The following is a 22,983-nucleotide window of genomic DNA, read 5'->3' as shown; positions in this document are numbered from 1 at the left end:
GCGGTCATAGATGCATGGAAGAAAGATTAAGCACGTACTTGTTATTGCTGATGGCCTCTCTGAGAAAAGTATCCACCGTTTATACGGCTCGATAGAGATTGCTGTGCTGCGCGCGCGGATTTTGAACTTGAAATCGATCGTATACGTTAGTCTCGTGTGAGCTGTATCAAAGGTAACACGTTATATGCTACAGGCGCGCGGGCCGGTACGCGCCATAAGCAACGCAACATAAGCGTAAGCAACGCGACAACTTAGTTTGATAATATGAGAGTGCAAGACGTTTGGATTTTGGCGGTCGTTTGGGTTTTTGGAATTCTAGCGGAAATCCGGTGCGCGGAAAGCAAATGTAAGTCGGAAACCCAAAACATCTGCTGAAAATACCCGACCGAAAATAGTAGCGACGGAATGCATTAGAGCGATATGTGTGCCGGAAGCAATATGTTTATTAGTTTATTTTGAATACGGAATATTTTGAATTTATTACGCTTTGCGAGACAAAGTGTTAACTGTACTAACAAACTTAATACAGAGTGTTAGGTTCATAGTTCATTTAATGGTAGATTTCCAATAGTGCGATTAAAGTGGAAATTGATATATAATTAATTATATATCTGGATCGTTTCAACGGAATCATTTCAATCGATTTTAGTGGCATTAACCAACGAAGTGTTACGAAGTTCTCACAAGAATGCCATTGAGCAAAACAGTAACCAGTTACTATTTGTATTTTTGTTTACGACTAGTTCGTTCTTTCTTTGACTGCGTCATGAAAGAGCACAGGGATTTTTTCGGTGCTAAAACTAGTATAGCTAGTTAGGCCTGCGTTATTAATTGTGTACAGCAAAGTTAAGGAAGCTAAAATATACAGATTCTGCTATTGTGTTATATTCGTACCTACCTTCTTCTGTATTCTTAATTTTGAGAACAAAATTCATCTAAACACCGCACTGTTTTATGTTAAAGTGAATGAGAAAATCGTATTTTTTTGTTTTTATACCTTATTTTTTAAAGTCCAAATTTCTTAATTGATATTGGAAGCATTCAAATGGTAGAAAATAATCAATTGAAGAATTACCTATTTTTATGTGCTAAAGAAGTGTAAATATTTGTTATTTTTCTCATCGCGGATAGATTTTAATATTTTATTTTGAACCTTCTGACTACCCTCCACATCGTAGCAGGATTAATTCGTTTTTTACTTTCCGTGACTGTGTCCGACAATCGCGCTCACAAATAATTTTATAAAATATATTTAGGATAAGCTCTGTCTTATGACATTCTTCTGGTCCCTTATCGCTGCAGTTATTTTTATCGCCAAAAGATTTTTGTCCGTAAAGAACTCTTGGTCTGATCTCGGTGTCTCGGCATTCTCATTGATCTAAACGTCTTACGGAGGGCAAAAAATGGCCCGACTTCCAGCTGCAATGCGTCGTCGAATATCCTACACGTCTGAAGTATTTGGAGCGTCTTAGTAGAATACGAAACCTGGAAATTAAATAAAACTTATCCAATTGAATTCTACTATGTATGTTTTATTCTTGACAGATACGTATTTCGCCTACGACTTGCAGGCTTCCTCAGTGTCTGTTTTCGAACTTTAGAGTTTTCTCCACCTCATACTCATTTATGAGAAGATTATCCTTCAAACTTCGGCGCATATTGACTTGTGACATACAGCCTGTGCGCCAGCTGTAAAAATTGTCCAAGAACTTCTGTGCGTCGTTTGTTAATCCGTACCTTTTTGTACATTCTCTGAGTTATTTTTAGGTTTTTATAGTGCATCGTATTGGACCAACTCACCCCTTGTCGCGCCATTACTAGGCATAACGGGTTTCAGCGCCAAACTTCCTGTCCTAATACATTTTTTAGATGTACTACCGAACATTTTCAGTTCAATTACCTAATATTTATATCAGTAAAGCTTTGAAATAAAACCGAAAGGGACTAAACCAAGCTGATCCAAAAAAGAAGTTCATTAGTACAGTTTATTAGGGAACAAACAGTTTGGTCACATTTTGGTTATATCTAAAGGATGTTAATTGAAACTGGAAAGGCAAAGTTAATATAATTATGCAAATCTGCATTCTGCATTTGCATCTGCAGAATTGAAACAATAAAGTGTTGTGGTTGTTATAGGGTAACTATAACTCTTATGTGTATATCTCTACCGCATTGGGCTTGGTAGAACAAACAGATCATAATCGAATTTTCAAGTTATTAAACAATGGTTAATCATAAATTACGTCTCGCAAGAATTGGATACAGTTACATATTCAACTACATTTCATTATAATAATGCATTACAGCGTAATTGCTCACGATCTGTGTTTTATATCTATACCTATAAAAATGGATTTCTGTCTGTCTGTCTATCCGTATGTTCCTTATAGAATCGAAAACTACTGAACCGATCGACGTGAAAATTTGCGTGTAGGGGTTGTTGGGGCCAGGGAAGATTCTCTCGATGGTAAAAGACCCCTCCCACCACTAAGAGGGGGGGGGGGCTCCCATACAAATCTATGCCTATAAAAATGGATTTCTGTCTGTCTGCCCGCATGTTCCTTATAGAATCGAAAACTACTGCACCGATCGGCGTGAAAATTTGCATGTAGGAGTTTTTGGTGCCAGGGAAGGTTCTTATGATGGTTAGAGATCCCTCTCCCCACTAAGTGGGGGGGCTCCCATACAAATGAAACACAAATTTCTGCAAAACTCAAGAATTAATTAATCAAATGGAACCATATTTGGCATGTGAGTATTTTTGGAGGCATGAATTTTTTCTATGATGAACCAGGACCTCTTACCATTTTAGGAGAGGGGCTCCCATACAAATGAAATACAAATTTCCTCATAACTCGAGAACTAATCAAGCAAATGGAACAAAATATGACATGTGGGTGTTTTTGGAGACAAGGATGTTTTCTATGGTGACTTGAAACCTCTCCCCGCTTCAGAAGGGGGGCTTCTATACAAATGAAATACAAATTTCGTCATAACTCGAGAACTAATGGAACCATATTTGGCAAGAGGATGTTTTTGGAGGCATGAATTTTTTCTATGATTAGGACATCTCTCACGTTTTAGGAGGGGGGCTCCCATACAAATGAAATTCAAATTTCTTCATAACTCGAGAACTAATCAGGCAAATGGAACCAAATTTGGCATGTGGGGGGTTTTGGAGGCAGGAATTTTTATAATGATGGTTTGAGATCCCTTACCCCTGTGGTAGGGGGATAAGGACTCTCATACAAATAAAACAGAAATTTTTGCGTAACTCAAAAACTAATCGAACTCGAGAAATTTTAGACTCTTTCATAAAACATTATTCAATAACAATAACAAGGTATTCGACGAAATGGTTTGTAATGATGGCGAATATTTAAATTGACTGAAGTTTTTAGAGCGTCTTAGTAGAATACGAAACCTAAAAAAAAATAGTAGAATTAAATTGGATAAGTTTTCTTATTTTTTATTTTTAGGAATATTTAAATGCTATCCGCTTTATTTTATCAGGCTCAGCAATGGGGGGAGTTGTTTTCTACTTTACTGTGAGGAAAATTTGTATAATAAAACACCCGTGAACTCCCCAGAAACTTGCAAAACTCGAGATTGTGACAAAGGTCATCCGAGATTCACGATTTATGTACAACACAGTTTAATTTGTGGCAATACGAAGTTTGTCGGGTCAGCTAGTATTGTATAAAAAAGGTAAAAATATTAACATTATGACGGTAAAAGAACAGGAGAATTTCAAAATGTTGCTTGCTTTCACTATGCAATGTACCGACTTGTCGCTTCATCAGTCCAGAGACACCTAGTTCCTGAGAAGTTTTAGCACGCTTGCCATATTTATCAGATTCAGTTCGGTTTGTTTATAATCATAACAAATTATTGATAAAATAAAATTTGTATTTTTTCACCAAAAAAGTAATTTGTTAAAGCATCGGCGTACTGTGTTATATGAACAACGAATACGAATACGTATTAAAAGGCCGAATACCCTGAATAATGGCGTGTTTGATTTAGTACTACTTACTTACTTACTTAGGTGGCTTGCCGTCCTAAGACAAAGCCTGTTGAACAAAATTTTTCCATGTAACTCGGTTGAGGGCTACTGCTCTCCAATTCCTCGGACACCGAGTACTCTCCGCCAGATCTCGCTACACCTGGTCTAACCATCTTGCTCGCTGCGCTCCTGGTCGTCTTGTTTCTACCGGATTTGAGGCGAACACCATCTTTGCAGGGTAGTTGTCCGGCATTCTTGCAACATGCCCTGCCCATCGCATCCGTCCAGCTTTAGCTACCTTCTGGATACACTGATTTAATACAATCGTATTGATTACTATTGCAATTCGTCTTAATATGGTAGAGTAGCCTGGGGTAATAAGCACCGTTTAAGGAAATCGTGGTATTTCCTCGTTAAAGCTTAAAGCCAATACCGGTCTTATATACTGAGCATAATTTCATGAATATTAGGTCAAAGTTTCAGGAGCTATTATGCAAAAAAACCTTTGTGAAAAAGGTGTGCAAAGTGATTTTTGATATTGTGTGTGTGATACAATTCATCTCCCGTGCAATGTTGATTCTGGTCTTTACCAAATGCTGTGATTACATGTGCTAAGCGAGGAAGGGAAGATGACTTATTGGAGGTGTGTTTGCTTTAGAATTCTGTATAACCCAGTAGCATAATTGTTGAAACACAGTATTTAAGACACTCCAGTGCTGACTGCAGTTGTTTAACAGTAGCAAAAAACATATTAGATATTCGGACGTAATTGCGTATAATTTTTAAAAGAAACAAAGTGAATAAAGAATGTTTGCTGAGGATGCATTCTGCCCCGAGTTTCGGGGTGAATTTTGCCCCGAACTTACACAAAAAGTGTTCCTGGTTAAAACGGAAGTATTAAATGTCTAAACTTCTGATGTTCAATCAGAATTGTGTAATTCCAACCATAATTATTCGAATTATAACATTTACAGGCGATCAATATTGTTGGTGCAGTTAAAAAGTGTTAGCGAAACGAAGCAAAAAGTTATAGGTTATTTATAGAAAACATATTTTTGTTATTATTTATGTTTCCTTATCAGCTAAAACAGCCAAATTGACACAGCAGCCAAAGCAAACATCGATTTAACTGGGAGAATTACTTTTTTGTTTTTAAAATGTGTGCTATCTTAGAAACGAAGGGGGTGCATTTTGCCTCGACGGTGCTTATTACCCCTACATCTTCTATTTCTAGTTACGCAGATTATTTTATTAGGTAATTTCGATATCGGCATATGTTTCCCTAACAACCGCAAGGACGTGACCGGTGCCGTTATTGATCTATTTAAAGGTGTGTAGTAGCTACTGAATTATTGTACATTGAAGATGGCAAACTATTCCAAAATGCTATTTAGGTGGTTCTCTGTGCAACTTCATTAGCTTAGATCAATCACGGAGGTGCAACTACGATGTGTGTGGTTGTTCATGCTCATACTCAATATGGTAACAGTTAGCATGATCCTTGTTTCGGTGTACTTTCGAAAGCTTATTGCAGGTTTTTTATATCGTGGATATGAAAATATATCAAAACTCCCTACAGCCGGCTGTTTAGAGTTCAATTTGCTTCTAATAGTGACAATATGTATCGGTACAATGGCCCAACAATATTTCGACTGTTGGTTTAAACTATCTTAAAAAATATCTTGAACAGTCTTTTCGAAACAGCTGGCTCTATGAATATCAAATATAAGAACAACGCTATTAGAATAAATATGAAAAATACATAATCTTTACAAAAAAACGATCACATGACTTATCAAGGCGAATCCCGATCTAACGAAACCTACGTTACTAACAAAATTCAACTCCTTCCTGTAATCTTTGCTGGGATGCAGAGGTTAACACGGTCCCTAAAACAACAAAGATTACACTAACACTCCTTCCCCAATCCCACCTGATTGCAAGGACGTGACCGGCGCAGTGATTGATCCTTCGTATGTCGGAGTCACTCCCAACCCCATTCGTTTGATTCATTGTGCAATTTCACTGAATCGGATCAATCACTGAGTGCAACCATTGATATGTGCAATCAGTCTAAGCTAAGCTAAGCTAAGCTAAGCAAAAAAGTAATTTGTTAAATAACTTCCGGTTTCCAATTTAGACCTTCTGTGAGTTGTTGAAATTCTGCCATTTGGATTTCGGCTAATTGTTATTCGACCATTTCTGTCTCGGTATTGGGTTCCAGCCCAAAAATTGTTTTAATTGTAATATGATTAAGGAAAAATTATTTTTCATTTTCTTTTTTGTCGGATATTTGCAAATGAAAAATTGAATAATTTGAATAATATTATGTACATTACAGCAACTGACGAGCCATGGAGACGTTTTCCCAAGCTCTACGATTACGATGACTTCGATGACTGCAAACGAGCGAACCCGGACCGATACCGGTACTGCGTCGTTAAGGCACAACTTGAGGAAGATGCTAATTCGCAGCTGTGGCATGAAATAACCGTAAGTAGGGTCTTTTTCTAATTCCCGTCGTAATAAGTAAAGCCATTCTAATTTTCATCATTTGCTGGATGGATTTAATGAATACTCCAAAAGTTCTTGTGCTGATTTGACTAAAACACACTTACCTTCCGATCCGTGAACTTTGAAATCACTCAAAAGCGACTATTAAAGCATTTTATTGAAATTACGCAACTGACTTTATTTCTAAAATACGTCGTACCGTTTTAAAATCCGTCCATCAACATTTTTCATCGTCCAAACTAAAAATCACTACAATGTTTACGAAGCTAACGCGCATATATTTGTGTATGACGGCATGACAAATGTTATTCTACAAAATTTCTGCAGGTCAGGCAAGTTTTCCTGGCTGTAGAATAACGACAATGCCTTGGGTGAGTTATTTTCATTTCTGAATGACGGAAATTAAGACGATTAGTCGACATTGTCTTCTTCGTCGCACGAAAAAACGTAGGAAATTTGGCTGGTAGGACTTCTTTAATGATAAAAAGCATTTAAATAGATCTCAACTCACTTTGATTGATCGCGTATGATAAACAACTAACTAAAATATTAGGGAATAACTAGTTTTGCATTCGGTGTCATAAAAATGCTGATATTTTTGATAATTTGTGTTGGATAGGACGGGAATAGGCAATTACGACGATGTAGCAACATACCCTACCTAGCATCCCGAATGTAAAAACATACTAAATATCAACTTTGAAACGATTTTCCGCTTATCGTTTACACAATTTAACTATTTTACCCAAAATTGAATAAAGTTTTTCACTTATAGTTTATTAACTTGGCATCTAGCCTCGCTTTTTGCTTTATGGAGATGAATATGACATTGTCATTCGGGAATTCCAGTACCAACCTAATGTATCTGCTTAGTTAGCACCTAGGTGAGCATTACACATGGTTACAATGAGTTGTTGCCATAGTAAGCGGCAATGCCACATGTGGACAATTACTACTACTACAGAAATACAGAACAAATATTTAAAACTACATTTATACAAAAAGACGGTCAAAGTCAATGTTATGAGTATTGTTCAACTCGCACCAAAAACTATTTCAACAAGGTCAAAATTATTTCCTGTGTTAATGAAGCAAATGTTTCAGCGTTGTCTTTACTTTTATCACCTTTTACAAGGTCGTGGCAAATCTAGTAAATAATGAAGCAAATAATGTGAATCTTAAGACATGGTCCCAATTAGTTTAACTGATGATGCTAACCCAATCAGGCCCCACATTATACTTGTACCGTGAGCGTGCCACCTTTTGGGTATGGTTCCTAATTCTACGCACGGCATATTTTAATTACAAACTGCAACATTCTAAAACTAAGCACTAGAGTAGGGCGGGGCATAAGTGCGATGTTTGAAGTTGTCATCAATTTTCGCGTGATATAAAGAAGAAGAACAACAAAATATATTTTATAGTGATGCAGCTACTCAATGTCTTTACATTCAACTATAAATCATCTGGAATAATAGTGTTATTGAAAATAAATTCTTCATTCTTCTGAACAAGTGCCGATTCGCACTTTTACCCCACTAGCGGGGTAAAAGTTCGATTACCGCGGGGCAAAAGTGCGAAGCTCGAATCCATGAAATTAGCACAGCAGTAGCTAACAAAACCATATTATCGTCAATCTGCGGTATGTTTCGGTAAGGAATATTCTCAATTTGCACCTTTTCTATTTTGCGCTGGTGTATTGCAGCGTCCGTTAGATCGAAACTTTTCCAAACGTTTGTTTTTTGTTTCATCAGCGGAAAAACATTGTTTTCCTTCGACCAACATCTGTAGAGCACAGTTTTCTGGAGATCTTCCATTTCTAGTATCTGTAATATAGTGCAAAAAGATGTATATAAGCTATACATTTTTGTCCCGTCCGTGAACCGCACTTTTACTCCGCTAGGCGCTTGACGGGGTTTGATTAAATTATGGAAAAGCGAAACTATTATTTTCTTGATTCAAATAGAATTTCGTTTCGAAACAAAAATATTTTAGGTTGCTATAAAAATTTCGTTTGAAACAAACGAATTTTTTCGCTCCGTGATAGAATTAGAACTCCTTTCCCCGAACAACCCGTTGAGAACCGCGGCTATAACGCTGACGGACGAACAGCGTCGCCCGCAGTACCTTACAAGTCGCAAGGACTTGCATAGTGTCGTCGTCCCGTCAGTAAAATGAGTTAGATTCTCGATCCATGAATCGAACTTTTACCCCGTCAATAAATCGAACTTTTGCCCCGCTAGGCGCTTGACGGGGTTTGATTAAATTATGGAAAAGCAACATAAATTTTGTAAATTCTTCTCACCGCAATTTCAAGAGAGATATCTGAGTGATGTAAAACGCTGCTACAATTTGTGAATAAGTAATATCCTCCTGTTGATATCGTATTTGCCGTACAACGAAATATTACATCAAAACCGTTCTAAAATAACTTTTACCCATAACTCAGCAACTATGATTCGTAAACAACAAATGTTTATGATGGATTTAAGCTGTCAAAGTACTCACCCATCCATGCCAATGTAGTCAATTTACTCGGAATCCGCACTGATAAATCATTGAATCGCACTTTTACCCGCATCGTACTTTTACCCCTCCTTACTCTATATGTATATACATATTTTGCTTGTTTCGTTAATTAAAACAACAATTTCCAGGAATTGGACAGTTTTGACTAAAATGTGGGGTGCGCAGAATTAGGCGTGCTTACAGTAGTAGAAGTTTGAAGATCGACTATTTAATTTTTATTTCGACTATTTAATCCCTATTCTATTTCGCTCATGTAGCGAATTCAAACGAAACTAATAGCATGCAAATTGTTCAACCATCTCCGTTCATTCCCGTACCATGCGGCCTATGAAATTTTACCCGCCTGCGGCTTTAATCAAATCTTGGCACTCGACTCAATTGACTGGCAAATCCTATTTAGCGTGCGAAAAATGACGGCAACCTTGATAGCATGCGTAGCGTTATGCCTAAGTGCACGACTCAAAATTTTACTTTCGCATTCGGAATGTAAAGTGTTTGTACTATAATCTAACACTTTGCTGTTGCCGGCAGAAGATTTTTAGCACACGAGGGTAGCCACATTGGGAGCCAAAAAATCGTATGACCGACCTAGGTGAAGCTGAACGACATTTATCCAGCTATGAAATAGAGAGAAGAATGACATGGTTCCCTACTTCTTTTTTATGGAAAATCATCACAACACGACTGATTGCATTTCTTTAAAAAGGCAGCAGTAAATGCATACTCATATTTTTAATGTGCACTATGGTCAAAAGGTTTAGGTGTGTATATTATTTTGGCACTAAACTAATTCATTTGGAGCCGTTAAAATTTAAACTTCCGTTCGTTGGTAATCAACGACCAGACAAGAAAACATAACCATAGTTAGTAGTAATCCAAATATGTTTTATGTTTTAATGTGTTATATTCTGTTGTTAAAATAAACAAAAATTACAGTTACCTTTGAAAAAGGCCAAAACCAAAGGCCGAAACGTCAGGCAATATAAAAGAGCCGTTTATATAAAACTGACTGGAAAGCCGAAAATCCACAATACAACATATTTTTAATTTTTACCAAATAGCAAACTTTTTTTTTCATTTTATTAAGAACCCTTAAAAACACCTAAAAACAATTTATAAAAATCATAACTCTTAATTAAGCAAAAAAGGTTATATAATACCATTAGGTATTACTTACGTACAAGAAACATTACACTAACTAAACGAAATTGAAAAAACTGTTAGCCAAATAAAGTTCTTTGCTGCAATAAGGAGGTTTCTGTGGAAGTGGAAGAGATATGGGGGCGAAAGAATAAAATCTACTTGGCTGATGGGGTTTTTACGCCCATCCACTTGTGAAAGATTCCCGATCACTTCAGCTAGGCTTTTCCATAACTATAATGATGAAGTACCAGTCAGGATAGACGTATATTTGAGTTTCTTTGAGAAGAGGCATGCTAACTAAAATGCGTCTCTGACGCATGAACAACGGTGGGATTTTTACGCCCCCTTGACGGTGCTACAATTGGGATCATTGCGAATGGGATATTACCTTATCTTGTCAGTAAATTTAAGTTATAGTATCCTGTGTTAGTCAGATACATAAATGAAATAAATAGGGTATAAAGCGCTATGTGAATGTTTATTTTATATCTAATATGTAAAGTTAAATAGAGTAAGTTCCAAACTAAACTTTATAGTATGTAAATGATATGTACATATTATATATGATAGAGTATAATTTCAAAATTAATTTATTGATGTTGAAGAATTGGATTTGATATACCTGATAGCTAGCTAAGTTAGCTGCCGCTACTCGCATAACAGTCCCATTTATATAGGAAACTCCATAGAAAATGGGACTGTTCTGCGAGTAGCGGCAGATTAGCTATCGGCGAAATAAAATTCTCTACTGCTAGAGAGTGACTTCTCAAACCGCAAGTCATTGCCAATTCTAGATGTATAACGCGCACGCGCTCAGGTTCGCTCAACTCATTTGAACTTTTCCCAGTGCAGCTCAATGCCGATGAACCGATCAATAAATAAATGAATCCTAAATGCCGCAGCTTGTAACTAAAATGCACGAATCTCTGACGCACGAACAGTAAGTGTGAAGAGGTTTTTAAGTCTCTTGTTGATGGTGCCCTCAAAATGATCACTATGAATAAGATGAGTTCAGTTCAATTCATGGAAGCCCGTAATTAGGATTGAATGATGTCATGATATGTACCGTACCGATATACCGTTAAAATAAATTTGTTGCTATCACTAATCAGGCACGTAACTTGAGGGAGGTTCTGGGAGCCTTACCGCCCACGCAATTTTGTTGCTATAACTCTCAACATGTTTTGAGTTTGACTCAAACTGTTTTATATGCATATTTTTGTCGTTTAGAAGTACAGTACATTAAACTGAAACTGTAACTAAGTGAAACTGTATCGGAGTGAAGAGAATCCACATGCCATTGTCGAAACACCGTTACATCCTGAAACTGTCACTGTTTGGTAAACTTTATGAGTCGGAGGTACAATCGCTTGATAAGCTGTAACTTACTTTACTTTACTTTACTTTACTTTACTTTACTTTACTTTACTTCACTCCACTTCACTTCACTTCATTTTATTTTACTTTACTTTACTTTACTTTACGTTACGTTACTTTACTTTACTTTACTTTACTTTACTTTACTTTACTTTACTTTACTTTACTTTACTTTACTTTACTTTACTTTACTTTACTTTACTTTACTTTACTTTACTTTACTTTACTTTACTTTACTTTACTTTACTTTACTTTACTTTACTTTACTTTACTTTACTTTACTTTACTTTACTTTACTTTACTTTACTTTACTTTACTTTACTTTACTTTACTTTACTTTACTTTACTTTACTTTACTTTACTTTACTTTACTTTACTTTACTTTACTTTACTTTACTTTACTTTACTTTACTTTACTTTACTTTACTTTACTTTACTTTACTTTACTTTACTTTACTTTACTTTACTTTACTTTACTTTACTTTACTTTACTTTACTTTACTTTACTTTACTTTACTTTACTTTACTTTACTTTACTTTACTCCTGCTGCGCGTGCATCTTCCTCGACCGCATACATCCAACGAGTGCGTGGTCTACCTCGAAACCGACGACCTCGCCCAGATTCTCTACTGAACACTATTTTCACTGACCTTTCTTCTGACATTCGACCCAGAACCACTGTAACCGCCGGTGCCTGATAACCTTCACAATGTCATCATATTTATACACCTCGTAAAACGCGTGATTCATGCGTCTACGCCATTCGCCGTTTTCCATATTACCGCCAAGTATTGACCGCAAAATTACTCGTTCAAATACACGGTGTTCAATAAGTCCGAATACAACCTTCATGTGCATTCTGTATATTGGTATTGGTGTCAGCTTTAGCCTTATATATAGGCTAGCCAACGCGCAAGGTGTCGACTTGATGTCATTTGTTATTTGTTTACCGCGCCTGACGAAGGAGTACCGCAACGTCGTAGTAAAGTTGTTTGCAAGAGGTGAGCGACCCAATAACATATTTTGGGCGGTTGAAATCCCACGGGGTGAAGCGGAATTTCATCTATAACACCATCCGTCGGTACCGGGAGACGGGCTCGGCCAAGGACCGTGCTAGATCCGGGCGGCCGCGTTCGGCGAGGACGACAGCAGCCATCAAGGTAGTGAGGGAGCGGGTTCGTCGAAAAATGAACCGCTCGATCCGGAAGACCGCTGTTGAGCGGGATGTGTCGATCGGGACTGCCCACACCATCATGGCGGAGGACCTGGGATGCAAGCTGTACAACAAACGCAAGGTTAACGGGGTAACGGAGGCTACAACGAAGTCAGCCTTCTACTTCTCTACGTCGATAGAGCAAAACTGATACTTTCGCTGCACGCTGGTGAGGAATTCGTGTTTTCTGACGAGAAACTCTTCGTCTTGCAACAGCCGCTCAATGTCCAAAATGATCGGTTGTGGGCGCCGACGTTGGTCAGCATCCCCCCGTCCCACATAAACATCCCGCGATTCCAGAGCGCCGCGTCGCACAGTGGCCCTCCTCCATACAAAGCTTGGCCAAAAGTCAAAATTTACTTCAAATCGACTGAATACAACATCTTTAACTAATTTTGGGGCACTGATTTCAAATTTGGGATCAGAAATCGAAAAAACTGATCGCTCATTAGGGTGGTTAACAAAATTTAAAAAAAATTGTTTCGTTTTTTTACTTGTTTTATTGTGGTTTTTGTTTTTAAGATGGCAAATTTTGTATTTGCCGTTGAAAATATAAAAAACTTGTATCATAATGCATTAGGGTGGTTCATAAACCATGAAAAAATTATTACTAAAAAAACTTTAGTAAATTGCGATATCCACTAAGCTCGTTCAAGCTATAGAATTAGCTCTTCGAAGCGCCATCGTAAGGTATCTTAACTATATAAAAATAAATTTAAATCGGTTCAGTAATTCAACAGTTACGAATTTTTAAAGAAAGAAAATTTGTCAAAAATGATCATTTGTGGCATCACCCTAACTCAGAAAAAGACACCCTAAGCGCCAAGTAAAAAGTCAGGGGTCTAAAACTTTCCGAAAAGAAACAACTACACAAAATTTGAACACTCCCGAGCATTTCTAATTAGGACTTTCGTGGCATTCTCCTATGGAAGAGAAAATCATTCCTTCATGTAAGAAGAAGAAATCGCTTCTAATATACCCGCCAAAATGTCGATATTCGTTCCTTAGCGCAGCAAAGCGCAGAAAGCCACCTAGATTTCCAAAAAGTAGAGAAAATGTCCTATAAGATGCATTTAACGTGATCGTTTTCTGACGTTTCCCGCCATACTTTCTTGATCGCTGAATATTGGTGTTGAGTTTCCCAAACATTTTGTATGGAAGAACAAAATATCATTCTTCAACATGTTCAACTTCGGACATTTGTCAAAAATTCATTTTAACTCCAAACTGGCTAGAATTTTTAGGTTAACCTCCCAAAGTATTCCAGAAAATGATAAAAATATAATAATGGAAAAAGCTTGAAATTGGATTTTTGACTTTTGGCCAGCTTTGCGCCATAGTGCGTCGGTGATGGTTTGGGGGGCCGTATCCAAGCGTGAGAAGCTTCCACAGGTGTTAATCGAGAAAAACGTGAAAATCAACGCCGCGTACTATAAGACCGAGATTCTGCAGAAGATGGTGGCCCCGGAAATACGTGACCTCTACGGGAAAGAACATTACGTCTTTCAACAGGACGGCGCACCGGTCCACACGGCGAATATCATCCAAGCGTAGTGTCGGGAGAATTTAACTGATTTTCTCGATAAGACTTTGTGGCCTCCCAGCTCCCCGGATCTTAATCCCCTGGACATGCTGGCCAAGCAGAGTAAACATAAAGTGAGCACTATGGACCAATTTAGGAAGCTCATTTTCAAGATCTAGGACGAGATGCTTATGGACTAGGTGCGTGCTGCGTGTGGTTCTTTTGAGAAACGTCTCAAGCTAGTCATAAAGCACAAAGGGGGGGTGGCTCCACCAAATTTGTCGTAAAGGTTCTCAATAAACACAGCTCAATAAAAATTGACTCGGAAAAGAATATTTTGTATTTTCATTTTTCAAACAAATTTTTAAAGTGTATTCGAACTTATTGAACACCCTGTACACCAAGTATACGTCAATCTACTTCTCTCAACGTCCATGACTCATGACCGTAAAGGGCCACTGGCAATATTAATGTTTTGTAAATAGTTAATTTTGTACGCGTCAGCAAACTTCGTGACTTTAGCTGGCTACGGAGTGCGTAGAAAGCCCTATTTATACCAGCAATACGTCTCTTCCCATCTCGAGTGACGTCATTGTCGCATGTTACCAGAGTTCCCAGATGTGTGAATTCGTCCACAACCTCGTACCGTTCTCCATCTATTTCCACCTCAGATCTGGCATCATTCAGACTTCCACGCTCTCTGCCAGCAACTATGTACTTCGTTTTGGCAGTGTTTATGATCAGTCCGATTCTTGCAGATTTCCAATTTAACGCACAAATGCCTCTACAATAGCTCTACGATCAACATTAACAATGTCGATGTCATCCGCAAAGCCTAGAAGCATGTGCAATTTAGTGATGATGGTTCCATTCCTTTGCACGCCTGCTCTTCGTATCGCCCCTTCAAGTGTTATATTAAACAGTAGGTTAGAGAGTGCATCGCCTTGTTTCAATCCGTCTAACGTCACGAATGCATCTGATATTTCACCAGCTATTCTGACGCTTTATTTTGATTTGTCCAGCGTTGTACGACACAGTTTTATTAGCCTGGTTGAAGAGCTATGTTCGAGCATTATCTGCCATAATTCATTTCTTTTCACTGAATCGTACGCTGCATTAAAATCCACAAACAGATGGTGAGTCCGCAAGTTGTAATCCCGAAATAGTCAAGGATTTGACGTAAGGTGAACATTTGATTCGTAGTCGATCTTCCTTCTCCAAAACCTCACTGGTAATCGCCGACAAAGGATTCTGATAACGGTCTCAATCTGTTGAACAGAATACGGAAGAGCACCGTATAGGCAGAATTGAGCAATGTAATGCCTCGATAGAGAAGGGGGTGAACTAAGGCGGATTAAGGTGCTTCAAGGCATCAGTGCGGGCCTTTAAAATCTCGCCCAGTTTTTGCAATGAATCTCAACTGGCGAGTCGCTTTTGAGATTATCGTAATACACGGACGATCGAAAGTTTCGGGTCGAGAATTCAAGGCAATTCAGGTCATTCACATGCTCAACCCCGGCTGGTGAATGGCTTGGTAATGCGTACCATCGGTGCCTTGTGCACTGGGCATAAAGTAGACCCCACAGTGGTCCACAGCTTCTTACCTAGCAACTCCTACCCCTACCTCCTCGTGGTACCAGCCGGGATACGAGCAACCTCGGTGGAGATCGGGAAATCAACCCCGGTGGAAACCAAGGTCGTATGCTGACAGGGCAGGAGGGCTCCTTCGAGCTACGTTGGCCCTCCGGGGATACTGTGGGGTTGGTTACGGGCTTTGCAAGCCTGAACCACTAAAAAAATCAAAGCAATGGACTCCGTAAGTAATAATAATAACTCTAATCGGAACAATCGGCAAAGACCCAGGCGACGAAAACGGACTAACGATTGGAAATTAGGAACATGGAACTGTCGGTCTCTAAATTTCCTCGGAAGTACCCACGTGCTTTCTAAAGAAGTGAAGAGCCGCAAGTTCGACATAGTAGCGCTGCAGGTGGTATTCTGGAAAGGAACGATGGTACGTACGTATAGACATGGTCATACCATCTACCAGAGCTGCGGCAATACACACGAGCTGGGCATAGCTTTTATAGTGATAGGCGAGATGCAGAAGCGGGTGATCGGGTGGTGGCCGATCAACCCCCGAATGTGCAGATTAAGAATCAAGGGCCGATTCTTCAATATAAGCATAATTAACGTGCACAGCCCTCACCTCGGAAGTACCAATGATGGCAAAGACGAATTCTACGCGCAGTTGGAGCGTGAATACGACCGCTGCCAAAGACATGATGTCAAAATTATCATCGGGGACTGTAATGCTCAGGTTGGTCAGAAGGAGGAATTCAAACTGGTGATTGGACGGTTCAACGCTCACCGGCAAACGAACGAAAACGGCCTAAGACTTGTCGACTTCGCAACCTCCAAGAACATGGCCATACGTAGTACCTTCTTCCAGCATAACCTCTACTATCGGTACACCTGGAGATCACCAAACCAGAGAGAATCACAAATCGACCACGTTCTGATAGATGGACGGCACTTTTCAGACATTATCGACGTCAGAACCTATCCGGGCGCTAACATTGATTCGGATCACTACCTAGTGCTGGCAAGGATACGCCAAAAACTATCTGTTTTGAACAACATACGATACCGGCGCCCGTCATGGTATAATCTGGCGTGACTGAAGCAACCGGAGGTCGCCGAAAACTACGCGTTATCTCTCGAAACCGCGCTGCCGGAGAGACTGGATGAAGCCCCTCTTGAGGACTGTTGGAATGCCGTGAAAACAGCCATTAACAGCGTAACGGAGAACGTCCTAAGCCGTGTATCACCGAATCGACGTAACGAACAGTTTGACGAGGAATGCCAGCAGATATTGGCTGAGAAGAACGCAGCGCGGGTACAAATGCTGCGTAGAGCCACCCGTCAGAATGTGGAGCGATACAAACAGAAGCGGAGGCAGCAAACCCGACTCTTCGAGGAGAAGAAGTGCGAAGAACTCGAACAGCTGTACTGCTTTCACGACACACGGAAGTTCTATCAGAGACTCAACGGATCTCGCAAAGGCTTCGTGCCGCGGGCCAAAATGTGCAGAGATAAAGATGGAGGTATCTTGACTGACGACCGTGCGGTGATCGAAAGGTGGAAGCAGCACTACGATGAACACCTGAATGGCGTGCAGGCGGAAGACCATGATAGCGGAAGAAGTGACCACATTGGTGCAGCAAGCAACGAAGATGTGCCACCCCCATCGATAAGGGAAGTTAAAGAAAGCATCCAGCGGCTGAAGAACAACAAAGCAGCGGGAAAGGATGGCATTGGAGCGGAACTTATTAAAATGGGCCCGGATAAGTTGGCCGGCTGTCTGCATCAACTGATTGTCAAGATTTGGAATACGGAACGACTACCGAAGGAGTGGAAAGACGGGGTTATCTGCCCTATCTACAAGAAAGGTGATAAGCTGGATTGTGAGAACTACCTGGCAATCACTATCCTGAATACCGCCTTCAAAGTGCTGTCCCAAGTCATCTTTCATCGACAATCGCCAATAGTCAATAGATTTGTGGGAAGTTACCAGGCCGCCTTCATGGAGGGTCGGTCTACAACGGACCAAATCTTCACCCTGCGGCAGATCCTCCAGAAGTGCCGCGAATTCCGAGTCACCACATATGATAGCGGAAACCGACAAGAGGTATGGAAAATTTTGGACGAAAACGGCTTTCCGGGTAAGCTTACTAGACTTATCATATCTACGATGGATGGGATCCAGTGCTGTGTGAGAATCTCGGGTGGATTGTCGGACCCATTCGAATCTCACAGGGGACTTCAACAAGGAGATGGTCTTTCCTGCCTGCTATTCAACATTGCGCTTGAAAGTGTTATAAGACGAGCGGCGATCGAAATGCGGGGTACAATTTTCAATAAATCCAGTCAATTTATCTGCTTTGCTGACGACGTGGATGCTGTTGGTAGAACATTTGAGGCGGTGGAAGATTAGTACACCAGACTAAACGCGAAGCAGAGAAGATTTGGTTGAAGATAAATACGTCTAAAACGAAGTATATGCTGGCGGGCGGGACCGAGCGCAACAGGGCCCGCTTGGGCAGTACCGTGGTAATCGACGGGGATGAGTTCGTGGTAGTCGACGAGTTCGTATACCTTGGCTCACTGGCAACAGACGACAACAATGCCAGCCGTGAGATTAAAAGACGTATTATCAGCGGAAGTCGGGCCTACTACGGACTCCACAAACACTTGCGGTCGAACAATTTGAGCCCCCGTACAAAGTGCACACTGTGGACACTGCTAGAAGACCTACGAGCACTCGGAGCTTTCGAACGGCGGGTGCTAAGAACCATCTTTGGCGGAGTGCTAAGAACCATCTTTGCAAGAGAACGGTATATGGAGGCGTAGAATGAACCACGAGCTCGCGCGTCTCTACGGCGAACCAAGTATTCAGAAAGTGGTTAAAGCTGGACGGATACGTTGCGCAGGACATGTTGCCAGAATCCTGCAAAAATGGTTTTCGCATCAAATCCGGTAGGAACAAGACGAAGACGGGCACATCGAGCGAAGTGACAAGACCAGGTGTAGCGAGATCAAACACTGGGTGCCCGCGGAACTGGAGATCAGTTACCATGGACCGAAACAGATGGAGAAATTATACTGCGCAGACCTTGTCGTAAGACGTTAGGCCAATTAAGTTAGTAAGTACATGCTCGACCCTGGCCGTTAATGTTGTAGTCAAAAACTATAGGCGATTTGATTCGGTGGAACGTTCTAACCTCGCATTTAGAGACGCTGATAGTCACTTTGCGCCACTTTACAAACGTATCCAAGAGAAGTTGAAGGCAATGATAATCTTCGATGCAACGAATCGTCAAGTAAATTTTGAAACTATCAGCAGAAACCAGGCTGCAGTCTCTTACAAGGGGCAGAAGCAGCTTCGTTAAAGAATAAAATGAACAAAAGTGGTCCTAAGTTACTGCCTTGCGGCACCAGATTGATTCTTGAACGGGAATGATACCTTCAAGCCAACAATATTTCATTCTCCGATTCGTGTCCGTATTATCATGCTAAAGGTATTGCCTATAATCAAAATCGAATTCTACTTTCATTTTGTGATATTTGGTAAGTTTTCGGGTATAATAACTTATTAGCCTAAGGGCCCTATCCTGCTTAACGGGCTGCCATTTTAGAGTGGAGCCGCTGTCCCCAATTTCTATCTTCGTACGACAACCAAGGTTGCGTAATCCAACCGACATCACATGGAGGTAGGGATAAGAGTTACTGGACGGAGGTAGTAGATTTGCACATATCCACTCTTTACCAGCCATTTCTTATCTTGACAGTGTAGAATTGTGCTCCTGGAAGCGTTTTGTAGTTCAGCTTAACATATGTTTCGTCATTCTTTGGGTCATTATTTCCTTTTTGCTCATCATCATATAGTTTACGGTCACGATTTTTCGCGGAATCTGCTTGAATGTTGCTGCGTTTAGGACATTTTTGCTTAATTTTTTTTTTTTTTTTGAAACGATGATTTTTTACAATTGATGGAGGGACGGTAGGGGAAAGTAATGAAAAATTTTTGGAAAAGGGGGGGAAAGAGTCAATTGTAAAAACCATCGTTTCAAAAAAAAATATTAATATTAATGTCTGACTGCATTTCAAGGTCAAAGACTATAACACGAGTTTGGTAATTTTTGATTGTTGTAGGTCTTAGGAGGGTTACGTGCTCTTAGCTCTTTGAAGTATTTTTATTGATGTTCTACACTTTTGAGCACAATCCCTGATTGGGATGCCTCCTTTCAAAATATTTCAAATATTTTTGTCCAAACTGAATTCCAAGCTGGTCCGTATCTTTACAAGTTTTTTATTTCTATATGTGTTTTTTCTGTTTTATTTTGCTTAAATGTGATCTAACATATTCTAACACTGCTTGAAACCTTTTATTTTGTTACGGTTAAAAATGTTATATCACGCAGTCCTTAAAACTTTCTGTATTAGTGTAATAGCTATAGTTAATAAAATATAAAAATGCATACGTTCGCTGTACCAAAACTGAGTTTATCTCTATTATTTTTTATTTTAATTACTGCAAAATGAAAGTGAAACAATTATGTGTTATTTTATGCCCACAATTGAACCGATCATAACAATATCAATCTTTCCGCCTCCCACCAGCAATACTCCAATGATCCACGGCATTACCGTCGTGATATACTGGAACTAGGCGTCTGTTTGGATCGTTGCACTTTAATTACCCCAGAAAATGACGAAGAGAATTACAGCAAGCAAGCTGCAACGGTAGATCCGCAGTTCGCTGAAGAGTGCGCCACCGAACGTATCCGGTTGAACTATGCCATGAACTCCACCTCGCGGGTTTCGAACTGCGTTGCTGCAACAGACAAATCGAGCAGCTTATCGGTGATTGGTAATTTAGTATTCGACATAACGATGTAAATCTATCATCACTCATTACGATTTTGATTTAATACTTCCAGATACGCTATTCAGTGCAATTATTGCTGCTATTTTCGCGCTAGTCATCACAAGCACAGTAATTGACGTTCGTAACCTACCATGCAAAGGTTGGCACATCAGTCTTATTATGCTAAATAATAAACCACTAATGACTTTCAATCACTGCAGGTTATAGAGTGATAAAATCCTTCTCTTTGTCCGAAAACTTACGAAAACTAGGAGCATTAGATTCGCGATCCCGCCAAGATTTACTCTTCCTGGACGGTGCAAGAGTGCTCACAATGGCCGTAATTCTACTCTGTCACGCTAGCATTCCGATGCTTCGATTTCCGCTTAAGAATCCGGAAAGTGTGGAGCAACAATTCGATATGGCCTTGTTTCCTGTACTTCTAGCTGGCAACACATACGTGGTGCAGCAGTTTTTCTTCTATGGAGGAGTGGTGCTAGCAGTCAACTTTATGGATCACATTCAATCTAATCCCGCTTTCCAACTTTCTTATCTTTGGCAGAAAGTGTCGAATCGTTTGTTACGGTAACTAGAAACCAAAAATGAGATGAATATCATTTGATTATGTTCATATTTTTTGTGTAGCATCTTTCCAGTTTATGCATTAGTGGTCCTCTTCCAGGTTTCCTGGTTTCAACAGTTGCAGGACGGTCCCATGGCGTACCATTACAAGGACCATTGCAGCGAAAATTGGTGGACAAATCTTCTGTTTGTGAACAACTACATCCGTCCTAGTGAACCAGTGAGTTTTCGATTTGTTTTAGAAAAAAAACAATGTTTTAAACATAATTTGTTTTCACTAGTGTGCACAATTCACCTGGTACATGGGAGCCGATTTCCAACTGTTTCTAGCTGGAACTATGGTGATGATGATTATTTGGAAGTGAGTGCAATTTATTTTATAAACTAAACTTTTTCTATGTCTCAACAAAAAATATTTTTATCGAATTACTAGTTTACAGGAAATAATGCTTTCTTATTTGAACTTTTACTGGTAATGATTATTGATTTTTATTTCAGATATCCTAGATTGATTTGGTTCATCACTCGAGCAATGGTTGTTTTTGCGTTTGTAGTTCCAGCCGTGGTAATTTATGTTTACAAGCTGGATGCTACAGTTATGGTTATAAATAAGTAATAATCCGTTAATTACCCCTGTATTGCCGTAACTAAAAGTTTTCTTTTCGTAGATATCTAACAAATGAAATCCGAAATCTTGATTACTATACTAAAGTGTATGTAACGTTTGAGAGTAATGCTGGAAATTACTTTTTCGGAATGATCACAGGAATGGTGTACCAAAGATTATCCACTCAAAAGAAACAACTTGAATCCATAAAAGTGATTAAAATAGAATTAAACTATTAAACCATTTGTTAAACCGTTTTTTTCTGTTTGCAGCACTTCAAGTTGATGTTCCTGGCTGCCGCAGTATTTTTCGTATCAATGTTGGCCTTAACGTTGGTCTTGCCCCGAGATCAGCTACACACGAGCTCTCTACCGACCGCAATCTACGGCTCTCTGCTGAAGAGTTCCTGGGGTCTACTATCGGCGACGTTAATACTGTATCTCAGTTATCGACCGCAGAATCTTTTCGGTTCCTTCCTTCAGCATCCCGTTATGTTAGTAGCGGCCAAACTAACCTACTGCGCCTATCTCGCCCAATACAGCGTGATTTATACGATTTATCGTAACGTGACCATTCCTTTGGTGCACAACCCATTCAACTTGGTTCGTTTGATTAATACAATTGTTTTCAATTAGAACAAATAATAACCATGAAAATCTATTCTAGATCCTGTTCTCGTCAGCGGTACTATTCATTACGCTATTGGTAGCTCTTCTACTACATGTCTGTGTTGAAATACCATTCATTACATTGCTTAAACCACTGCTGAATTTACGACACCCAAAGCCAACCCACTGAAAGCATTAGATCGAACACTCATGAGATTTAAAGTAGATTGTATTTTAATATATGAAACTTGTTCAATGGTTATATAACTAAAGTTACAGTGCAACAAAGTTAATGAAACTGTAATCAAAGAAGGAATTGCAACTCTTCCAGAATTCGAATTTAACAAATGCAACGAGGGTTTAAAAGTATGCTGACATAAATGTGTTGAATAAAGGAGGATATTATTCTTAAGATAATGAAATAGCTTTATTAAAATTAGTAAAAGTGTTA

The 22,983-nt window shown here is 39.5% G+C and overlaps 1 protein-coding gene across 1 annotated transcript; it reads left to right on the top strand.

Moving 5' to 3' along the window:
- The first annotated feature begins 232 nt into the window (after window positions 1-232).
- On the top strand, window positions 233-22,722 carry LOC128735734 (O-acyltransferase like protein-like). The gene is made up of 11 exons (XM_053830223.1): window positions 233-346; window positions 6,348-6,499; window positions 20,489-20,738; window positions 20,809-20,895; window positions 20,957-21,320; window positions 21,381-21,537; window positions 21,599-21,678; window positions 21,816-21,929; window positions 21,986-22,136; window positions 22,197-22,526; window positions 22,591-22,722. Exons 1-11 carry the CDS (start codon window positions 265-267, stop codon window positions 22,720-22,722), a joined length of 1,899 nt encoding a protein of 632 aa, XP_053686198.1. The 5' UTR covers window positions 233-264.
- Window positions 22,723-22,983: the final 261 nt, after the last annotated feature.

The sequence above is a fragment of the Sabethes cyaneus genome, chromosome 2 (genome assembly GCF_943734655.1).
Source record: "Sabethes cyaneus chromosome 2, idSabCyanKW18_F2, whole genome shotgun sequence".
Lineage (NCBI taxonomy): Eukaryota > Metazoa > Arthropoda > Insecta > Diptera > Culicidae > Sabethes > Sabethes cyaneus.
Note: the sequence above shows the minus strand (reverse complement) of the source record. Positions and strands in the feature narration are given on the sequence as shown.